Here is an 11,518-nt window from a genome sequence, read left to right on the forward strand (position 1 = left end):
ACGTAACAAAAGCTTATTAGTGCATTGAATTTCCATCTAAATATTTCCTTCAACCTTTATATTTAGATATAGTAAATAAACGTATCGTTTTCTGAAATTAAATTAAAAATCACGCAAAGTGATAAAAAAAAGAAGAAGTTTCTGCTTGTTGGGGAATTCAATACATTTGTTCTCCACGAATAAAAAAATCACAAAAACTCATTAAAAAAACCACAAAAACAAGATTTCCTTTTTCTTCATCTTCTTCCATTTTCCTCTGATCAAAACTCAATAAAACCCAAAAAAAAAAAAGAAAAAAAAAAGAGTATACTCTATGCAATCGGCTCTCAATTGTGAAATTTAGTATTGAGAAGAGATGAAGAAACCTCGTAACATCGTATACAACGATGTAGTCTCCAAACCTCAGCTGTCTTTGCGGCTCTTCGTTTCTATTTTCTGTGCCATTCTGCTTTTCTATTCTATGTTCGTTTATGGATATGGAGGTAAAATTTCGTATACCCATTTGGGTTTTCTTTCATTATAATGATCTTTTCTAACATGGGTAATTTGAAAAAATAATTAAAATCCACCCAAAAAAGAGATTTTTATGTGAATGCTGATGATCCTTTGTTGCTTTCTTGTTAAGTGTGTTGTTAAATGAACATTTCAGTGTGATTTAGCTCTATTATATGTTTAAAAAGAGTTACTTGGGTATAAGGTGTTTAAAAATTTAGCTAATTTAGATCTAGGAGGAGCTTAGTAGAAAAAAAGATCCTTTGTTGCTCTCTTGGTGACTGTTGTGTTGAATGAATATCTAGTGTGATTCAGTGTTATTGAATGTTTAAAAAGACTTGAGCAGATACTCGAGTCGGGGATCTATAGGCTCTTTACCTCAGAAGGTTGGGTATGGTCTAAGTACATTGTACCTCCTCGAACTCCATTTGTGGGATCAGGGTATGCTGTTGTTCTTGGCACATGATGTTTTAACAAATGTAGCTAAGTTAAGAGATTAGTAGAAAAAAGAACGTTGTAGGCGACTATCCTCTTAGATGAGAATTTAGTGTGATTCAGTGCTATCAAATGCTTAAAAAGATTTACTTGGGCGTAGGCTGTTTACAAATTTAGCTAATATAGCTCCATGAGGAGCTTAGTAGAAAAAAGATCCTTTGTTACTTTCTTGGTGACTGTCATCATGAATGAACATGTAGTGTAAGTCAGTGCTATTAGCTGTTTAAAAAGACTTACTTGGGCTTATGGTGTTTACAAATTTAGCTAGTTTAGTACAAGGAGAAACTTAGTTACAGATGACTTAGTTTTTCTTTTTTCAGTTTTCATTTTTTTATTGCTAGTCATCTTTAAGAAAATCAAGTGAAGTCTTCTAATGCTTGAAGTTTGTTGCTTATGGAGTTAGAAAGTAAGTGAATAAGTATTAAAAAAAATCTGTTTTTATAGATTTATAAACCTTGTAATGTGTAAGAGACAAAGATGATATATGAGATGTATTTATTGGTTTGGCATAAATACCGGGCATGAGTAAGCTTTTCTCTTATTAGATTCAATTTTCCTGTGATGCTTTTAGTAGCTTATACTGTTCTTTTTCTTCCCTCTGATTATCGTGTTGTTTGTTCAAACTATTTCGCTTTTCACGTTTGTTGGTCCTTCAGCTCTCACCCAAATGTCAATTTCTGAAGTTTGAAAACTTGAAGTATCTAATTTATGTTTAAGGGGCTTGAGGCTAGTTTAGTATATGGAGCATAATGTATCTACACAGAGCAAATCGGATAGTGATAATCTTTTAAAGCTCATATATTAGTTTTTTGAATGATATATCGTTCCAATGGAATTTTGTGCAGGGATTTCTCTTGCCTATGCTGAGACTATTACCAATTATAGTGTTAAAGATATAGAGTTCAACAGCTCCACTCAACCACTTTTAGAAAGCGGAGGGAAGAGTAGCAAAACTGAAATGCTATTGGAACTCAACATATCAGTTAAGATTAATGATTCTTGTAGTCCTACGGATAACATTGCAACCCCTGAGCATTCACTGCAGAAAACAAGTGCATTGGAAGATGCAGTTTCAACTATTTTAGGTTACAATATGTTAATATGCCAAATGCAGCCACAAGTAGTGCATATCCATCGGAATGAAGGTCGAATACTCAATGGAAGAAGTCACTTGACCTATCCAAATCTGGAAGAATTCAGAAGCATTACAAAACAAGAAAAGAGAGGGAGCACCGCAAGTCAGTTAGTAAATATCACCCACAGGCTTGAGCCTGATGGTACGCCTTACAATTATGCCTCGTCATCCAAGGGTGCTAAAGTGGTGGCCCATAATAAAGAAGCAAAAGGAGCAAACAACGTACTGAACAAGGATCATGATAAGTATCTCAGAAACCCTTGTTCTGTGGCCGGGAAATTCTTTGTTATTGAGTTTGCAGATGAAACTCTAGTTGATGCAGTCAAAATTGCAAATTTTGAGCATTATTCATCTATGCTAAAAGAATTTGAGTTATCAGGGAGTTTGGTATATCCAACTGAGACGTGGAATCCACTGGGAACTTTTGTTGCTGAAAATGTCAAGCATGCTCAGTGTTTTAAGCTACCTGAACCAAAATGGGTTAGATACTTGAAGCTAAATTTACTCACACATTATGGCTCTGAATTTTATTGTACTATCAGTTTTATCGAGGTATATGGTATTGATGCCATAGAGCAGATGCTTGAGGATCTCATCGTCCATTCCCCCGAGTCTTCTCCTGATAAAATGGGAAATCTTAACAAGACTACTATGCTGTCTATGATACCAGATTCAGGTTCTGACTACCATGAAACAAAGGATGTCGTCCAAAATGTGGTTGAGTCTGCAAACCAGGGGCTAGAAAATTTTGATGAAGGGCAAGGTATTAATTTAGATGCAACAAGGAAAAAACAAACCATAACCAATAGTCCTGAGTTTATAAAAACGCATAGGCAGCAATCAAATGGCAGAACTCATGGCGATGCAGTCCTAAAAATACTGCTGCAAAAGGTGAGAGCACTTGAGTTGAACTTATCTGTCCTGGAGCAGTACATTAAAGAGCTGAGCAAGAGGCAAGGTGACATTCTGCCTGAGCTAGATAATGAAATTTCTCAAGTTTCAGATCTCCTAGAGAAAAGCAAATTAGAGATCAAGGATCTTCTGAAATGGAAAGAGAATACGGTGTGCCTAACTATTACCTTTTTGTTGCTAATTAGCAGACTAATGCACACGTTTCAGTCATAAAAAGCAAGCTCTTTTTTGTTGCAGGAGAAAGAACATAGTGATCTTGAATCTTGGAAAGCTTCTGTCTCAGCTCAATTGGATTTATTGGTCAACGGAAATCGCATGCTAAGGTAGTAGATCTCATGTAATCCCCTTAAAGAACTTGTACCCTTGTACTATAAGTTGATTTTGTGTTATTATCTAAGTGAATTGCGTCTGTTTATCTTGATTCCTTCTTCTTTAAGGTTTTTGTTCGCAGTAGTTGCAGTTTTGCCGTCTCTCAAATTGAATATAGAAGTTTTAAAAGAACTTGAAACCCTGAAGCTATAGGAATATCAAAATTTTAGGAAGTCAGTTGGAGTTTGATGTTGAACCAAGTAACTGGTCCATTTTAGATTTTATCTTATGTTTCTCTAACACATCATAAAAGAAACAGTGAGGGTCTTTTTTGTAGTAGTTTAAATGGAAAGCTGAAAGCAGCTATCTGAGCATAATTATATTTCCTGTCCCCAGTAAAAATGAGGTGATGGACAGGAAAAATTTAAATCTCTGCAGATCATTTTAATATTTTTCTAAAGAAATACAACCAGAGGGTTTAAAATGTGTTTTCATGCATCACAGTGTTATTCATTCAGAGATAAAAGGTTGTTCTGTTGGTTTATTTGACCCTTATTGTTTCAAAGCAATTCATATAGGATGATCCAGTACTTTTGCATTTGTTTGATCCGTAGTATTCTACTTTGTAAAAACTAGGTCAACTTTCGATGATTTCATGTCCTTATTTTTCATGGTTTAGATAGTTAAAACTTTTCAAGAAATGATATGCATTGTCACTCAATCATGAATCAACTGGCAAATTAGTAGTTTGTTACGCGTTTCTTCATACAGTTTATCTTACATGAGTACAATGCTAGTTGTTACAAAAGGTGTAAGGTTCTATCTGGCAGTTAGAATATAAAGCCCCGGCCGAGCAATGGAAAACCCTGTTGCTGCTTTCAGTACCTGTTGGACAATCTCTTTACAATATATAGTTTGAGGGGGAGAGGGAAAAATAAGTCGCGTAGGACAAACTGCAACACATACTGTAAACCGCATGCAGACCTCTAAAATCCTAGCTTGGTGATTTTGCATTGTCCTTGAAGAGGGTTTTAGGCTTCTGGAAGATAGAAGGGTTGGTTTTGAGATATGCATCCTATAGTAAATGCTTCAACTTTGAACAGGCTATAAGCGTTGTGTGATTTCCACTTGTTTAATCTTTAGGATTACATTGAAATGTAAGTAGAGTAAGTTGTTTTGGCGAGGTCAGTTGTTAAATATTTGTTCGTTTATTCAGTATGTATGATATGTTAAAGAAGTGAGGCTTCAATTTTGATCAGAATACACCTAACAGAATGTAAGGGAACTCCAGTTTGAAGATTGTTATCATGTTGTATTATTTTTCAACTCTCAAGCTTGAACTGATTTTTCTTTCCTCTTCTCTACTTCTTTTGCAGATTAGACGTCGAAAAGGTTGTGAATGACCAAAAGAGTTTGGAAAACAAAGAGTTGGCTATGTTTTCAATCAGCTTGTCTTTTGCATGTATTGCTATTCTTAAGTTTGTTTCAAATAGATTCGCGACATGCCGAGGTTGGCTGTTGATTCTTGTTAGCAGCAGTTTGATTGCATGTGTCCCATTGTTTTATAGTTAAACTAGATGGGCAGACCCGTGCCAGCACGTATATTTGTGTACTGTTGAAAAAAATGACTTGGAGTTTTGATTCATCTACACTTGAATCAAAAGCATTTTAATTATCATTACATCATATAAAAAAAGGAATTTTGTAATCACTGTAGTTCCGGTAAATTAAAGAAGAACTCAAAAACTAAATAAATCTTCAATAGTTGATGCAAAGAAAACCCCATCCATCAAAAGTTCTGTTGTCACAAGCTAAGAATTTGACAAAGAACCTGAAGCAAAATTAAGCAAATCTTAATTGTTGAACAGTATAAACTTATTATCTTCCTAAATTTGGTATACACATTACTCAAATCAAATACTACTATGAAGAAGACTCTGATAAATGTCTCATTAAATAAATAGTGCAGATGCATTTTACAGAATTCATAACCACAGATCCATTTGCTTGCCAAATTATTCGAATTGAGTATGTCCTAACAATAAAAAAACAGAGAACTCTGTAGAAACTTCACAAATCATTATTCATAATAAAAGGAACTTTAACTGCTCAAAAAATAGAAAGAAACTAAGCTTACAAAATATCTAATTTTCACCTATAAGATCTTCCATATATAATGTTGCTACATCTTCCCTAGCCTACTCCACATCCTCGAAAGGGCCCCGAATCAGGAGAATAGACTCAATTACTTAGGAACTTGCCTAGCTTATAGGCTATAGCCTATCCAGCTTTGATAATCATTTCGTTTTGCTGCACTCCCATCACATTGTCGAAGTGGTGCATCAACAATGATTGTCTTTCGGGGGAGCAAGTGGCAAAAGCCTACTAATTTGAGAGACATTTAAGCAATTGGAAGATATCATCATAAGTCAATGTGCAGGTTTATTGAAACTAATTGCAGAGCAAAACAACTGTAGTCGTAACGGAGAAGTGTGTCTTGTGTAGATGTAGAGATTCCTATTACTGAAAACATGAGAATTGATATTTGGCTAGTGTTCTTGCATAGAGTTTTGGGTATTTTTAATGGGTTTGTATCTCATATATCTTAATATATTCGTAAAATATATTATTGAAGAGTAAGTATATTTCTGAAGGAATATATATTCCAAGATTCAGTAGAATTATAGTTTCCATAACGCCATTTTACAACTCAAGAAAAATAAGAGATATATTACATGTAAGCTTCATACCTTAGAACATGGAGACCATCTTCTATGTCCGATTGAATCTTGTTAAATTATATGTAACATGAAGCTAGTCTGTAATCTTTAAAGTAGAGAGTCTCCTCAAAATACAACCATCATTTATATGTGAATCATAAATCATGTAAATCACCTATCGCATCCGATTAAGTTCTTTTTATTAAACTTGTGAACTCGATGGAGAAGTTTCTATTAACATAGAACACCAACAGGATGGAAATACACTTTATATTGTTGCATTCGTGCTAGGGTTAATGAACCTTCATCTTTTCAATCTACGTTATATTGTAACACTCCCGGTAGCACTGATGAACCTTTAAACTTTTCACTTTAGAGCTAAATTATAACTGCAAATTAAAGATGCAGTGTTACAATTCATGACCTCTATCACCATGAAACTAAAGATTTGTATCAACTTTAAAATCAAGTAAAGAAATATAGACGTTGGCAGGTTAGTTCAGTGAAAATTTGATAATACTTTATTGTTTTAACTTATTCATAACTTCCTTGAATAGTTTTCTTTGTATAATCAGTGTCTCATTGATCATATTCACTTATGTTCCACATTATCATCTTGATAGTACCAAAAACTTAATGAAGCTACCTGCTACATTTTCGGTAATGGTTCAGTAGGATAATACAGAAAGCATCAGACATTAAAGATAACAACTTTACAGTTAGAAGCTCACTGCATTTCACAAGTTGTATACATATACCATCTAAAGATTTTTACACGATCAACTCCATCTTAGGGTGAGAAAGGATCAAGTACTCATAGTCATAGTCTAACAGAGAAAAGTGATATCTTTTCTATACTTTAAAAGTTGAATACTCCTATTATTTCTACGTATTACTTCATCGGAATATTGGAAGACTTCTCCTATTAAAGAATGTAATTTTATTCCTTCATATCAACATTTTTCAGTTCTAACAATAGGGTGTAAACCTCACTAATCTTTTTATGTAGTACGGAGTCTTCCTGTAACTATTACATGAAAGCATTAGGTGGCCTTTTAGGTCTAGTAGATCTTTAATCTGAAGGATAGAGAAGTTAGAATTTTACGTGGATGTGTTACTACGGATCTCCTCTTACACACTTTTATATGTAGAATTATAATCCGTAAGTTCTATATATTGTAGGTAAAAGTATTAATAATTTGACATTTTTTGGGTTTGAATGTGAACATTGGCTTTTGAGACATTTGATATTGTTTCATCTCTTCTCCTAGTTGGCACATTCTAAAATGGACCTCTCTATCACGCCAGTGACATCATCATTATCAGTAACACGAAGATAAATAGATACATAAAAGGTTGAATGGTTAAAGACCATCCTAAACTTGATGCATTTTAGTCACATCTCTTAAACTATCATTAATCTTAATTATTTGCAAAATTTGATTATTTAAGAAAAAGTAAGTTCTTCTATCGAGTTTTTAATCTATTGTAACCACAAGTGCATCTCTAGCAACCAACACGGTAAATAATAATATCAGCACAAGAAACAACTCCAGGGCATTCAACTTCAACTAATCTCTTAACACCATCGATGAATGAGAAGCCTCTCAATGCCAAATTAGGATTATCTTGCTTTTCAAAGCACATGTCTATCATTAGCCTACAAACTTTTAATAGAAAGAAGCAAAACAGAATCAGGAACGATGCAAATTTATTTAGCAAGGATGTATGTCAAACAAGACAAAATTATTACTTCCTCTGCTTTATTTTACGTGTCATGATTGGTCGGGATACCGAGTACAAGAAAATAAGGATGACTTTCAAATCGTATGATCATAAAAACTAAAATTTGTGTAATCCATGAAAGTTTGAATCGAACCGAGGGAGTTATTCTCACCTTAACAATACAATCATTAAAATGCATTCGAAGAACTTGTTCATCATGTAGAAAACCATCCAATTTTGTATACAGAGTAATTAATCAACAATAATAGTTAGTGAGGATTGAAATTAGAAAAAAGAAGGTAAAAAATAAGACTTGCTGTTGCAAAATTTTCTTATTCCTTTTCACAACTTACAACTTGAAAGGGAAAAAAGAAGTTGATTTAGGCAGACTATCAAAAGGAAAACCTCACATAATATTGACATGCATGTAAAAAACTTTACACTAAATTCATCATCAAATAATCCATCCATCCTAAAAAAGTATTTAAATGTTTTGTTACACAAATTTCATTACCGATTCACCCTATTTCCATTTCCAAAATTGAGTATCAAATTTCATTATCAATAAAAAGAGAAAATTAAAAATAAGAAACAGAGACGCAGAAAAGATGGTGAAAAAACTCGCAAAATTCAATCTTAAAAGCTTCTGAGTTGAAGATGAAAATTCATGAGCGTTTTGAGCATATGTATATTTGTATTGTACAATACATGAATTATTATCCTTCCACGTGTACAAGAGCCAATCAAATAGGGCCAAAAATTATGACGCCTTAATAGTATAAATTGAAATGCTTTTGGTACAACTTTTTGGAGCTATGTTCGTCCAACTAAAGTCCTACTTCTATATAAGGGAGATCTACTAACCTCATTGCTAGATAATCTTCATACTTGAAAAGCTTAATTGAAAACTAAGTCATAGAATTTATTTTTTCCACTGAAGTGTGTTCCCCATACTCTCGAAGTTAACTAGAGTATGTTATAAGTAGGTGTGCGTTCAGTTTGATTTTATGTACTATCAGTTTTTAATTTTTGAATACATTTTATCAATAATCAAATCAATAAGATAATTTTTATTGCGCGATTATAAAAAATCTCATTAAAAAGTAAATATATTTTTAAAATTTAATGTTACATTTTGATTTTATGTACTATCCTGCTTCTTAAAAAACAAATGTTTTATTTTTTGAAAAATGCTTACACAATAGTATATGTGTAAATGCTTTTGATTGAAATTCTTTTTCTCACAAGTTGCAATTGGCAAATAATGTGATTCTTTCTGTATAGTCAGAAAAGGAAAAAAAAAAGCATTTTTACCATATATACCTCAATTTTTTTTTTAGAAAAAAAGATATTTGTAAGAACAAATAATTATAATGGATGTCAATGAAGGCGATTTTTGACAAGTACTTCCAGTTGTTGTTTCACAATCTACTGTCAGTTTAACGAAATCTTATTTGTGGTCTTTAATAGATTATAGATAAAAGACATTTTATATTAAATATGTGAGCAAGAACAGATTCCAAGAGTGATACTTACCAAGGAAAGATTAATTCCATCACTATAAAAATCCAAATTTAGCAACTTTATAAGGGAAAGCGCGAAGTTAGCAAACCAAAGTAAATAGGTAGATAAATTAAATGAGATAGATAAATTTTATCTAACTCATAAATAATTTATCGCGCGCGTTTAACAACTCCATTGAAAAGAAAGACGGCACAATCTGCTGGCAATTATGTATTTTGTTTCATGAATTCAAATGAAGGATATCCTTTCAAATTTATTCGTAAACAATTCCCAGTTTGGCTATACAAACAATCCCAAATGTTTAACTAATTATAACTCTGCCAAACACATCCTTGTTGCCAAAACTTCCTTGAGAAGAATATATCAGTAGAATTAGGTATTTACAACTCAAAATTTCTGCAACAAAAATGCTTCTAAAGCCTCAAATCGCAGAAAAAGAGCTCAAGTTCATCAAATCCAATGAAAGATTCGAACTTGACTGAAGTCCTGCCACCTGAACTCATAACTGAAATCCTTTTGAGGGTTCCCATAAAATCCCTCTTAAAATTCAGGTCTGTATCGAAATTTTGGCTTGGTTTAATCTATAGCCGTCAATTTATCAAGAACCATCTCAATTTATCAGCTAATAACCAGCATGTTGTCACGGACTTAGAGTATTTGCTAAGACTCCGTGCGGCACTCGACAACTTCAAGCTTGAAAGATTTGCTTACAACTTTTGTTGGATTGTTGGATGATTTACAAATGAGAGACTCTTCTATTTGTCCCAGCTTCCTAAGGGCCTAACTGTAAATAAAAATTACTCTACAAGTCCTTCTAATAATTACACTTTAGTCCATATTCTAGAGAATTCTACACTTTCTAGTATATGTTAAACTCTTCCAAAAAGGTCTAAAGTATTCTAGGGAATTCTAAGGAATTCTCTAGTCTTCTTGATTAATCTAGAAGGTTCTAGAGTTCTCCGCAAACCTCTCCACAACTCTAGCCCCTTCCACCTCTTCCGGATGCAAAATTTAACTAGGATGTAGCGGGACGTGACAATGTGCTTACTTATATTCAGAATAGTACAGATCTTAAGTGGAATTTCAAAGAATGTCTTTTTAGGTCTTTATTTGATGACTCTGTTACTCAGGCTTTTGACTTGAAGTATCCCATTGAAGAAGACAACAGTAAACTTATTGATATTTTGGGTTCTTGCAATGGGTTATTTAGGATGTTTGCTTTTATGGAATCCAACAACTAGAATGCATACAAAATTGCCTAATCCTAGACCTAGATGGAAGTACTACTATGACTTTTATGGTTTTGGATATGATGAGGTTCGTGATGATTATAACGTAGTGGGTATTTTTTTTATATATCAGGTCGTTCACATGGGCGTGAGGTCAAAGTATATAATCTAAAAAGTAATTCTTGGACTAATATTTTGACTATTGTGATGAGGAGATATTAGATATTGCAGACTCCGGTAGAACAATTAGATTAAGAGATTCTGGTTTTTTTGCTAATGGGAAGCTTCATTGGGCTACGATTACTTTTAGTCCTAATTTCGATGATGTGCGTAAGTGCACGAGAATTATTTGTTTTGATTTAGCTAATGACAAATGGGAAAAGGTGGAGAAGCCCTCCTCTGGAGTAGGAGAGACTGATATGTGTATGGGAATGCTGGAAAGTGATCTTTGTTTTTTTCGAGATTACAACAAATCTCAGTTTGGTGTTTGGGTTATGAATGGATACGGGGTTAAAGAGTCTTGGATAAAGAAGTTTACCATCACGTATCCAATTATGAAAGATTTATGTACACCTCTGTTCATGTCAAATAAAGGTGGAATGCAGTGGTGTTAAGAACAATTACTTCCATTATGTACAATTCAAAAGATGACTGCATTCAGATATCCACATGTTATTAACTGCAATGACTCCCATGGAATGGCAATACACTTCGAAAGCTTAGTTTGTCCTTTTTCAACTGAAGTGACAGAGAAAGCAACGCGGAAAAGCCTCATTGAGAAACAAATAATTTGTAAGAGTACTTTCTTCTCAACTTCTTTAAATTTTTGTTTGATATTTCAAATATAGAACAAGTCCTTGCTGCTAATCGCTAAATCTTGCTATTAGCAGCTAGGGGAACACCAAAACTAGTCCAAAAAAATATAGAGTTTAAAGATATAGGAGTATTTGAAATAACAAAGAAATTTTAAAACTCGT

General features: G+C 33.3%; 1 protein-coding gene across 2 annotated transcripts; it reads left to right on the forward strand.

The window, feature by feature from the left end:
* Positions 1-68: 68 nt before the first annotated feature.
* Positions 69-5,051, forward strand: LOC101253009 (SUN domain-containing protein 5). 2 transcript variants are annotated; one of them, XM_004245457.5, is made up of 4 exons: positions 69-482; positions 1,833-3,184; positions 3,272-3,357; positions 4,720-5,051. In XM_004245457.5, exons 1-4 carry the CDS (start codon positions 356-358, stop codon positions 4,913-4,915), a joined length of 1,761 nt encoding a protein of 586 aa, XP_004245505.1. In that variant the 5' UTR covers positions 69-355; the 3' UTR covers positions 4,916-5,051. The 2 variants fall into 2 exon arrangements, with proteins under 2 accessions (XP_004245505.1, XP_069143949.1); XM_069287848.1 differs by having other exon boundaries at positions 87-482; positions 4,560-4,788.
* Positions 5,052-11,518: the final 6,467 nt, after the last annotated feature.

This window comes from Solanum lycopersicum, chromosome 8 (assembly GCF_036512215.1).
Source record: "Solanum lycopersicum chromosome 8, SLM_r2.1".
NCBI classification, from domain to species: domain Eukaryota; kingdom Viridiplantae; phylum Streptophyta; class Magnoliopsida; order Solanales; family Solanaceae; genus Solanum; species Solanum lycopersicum.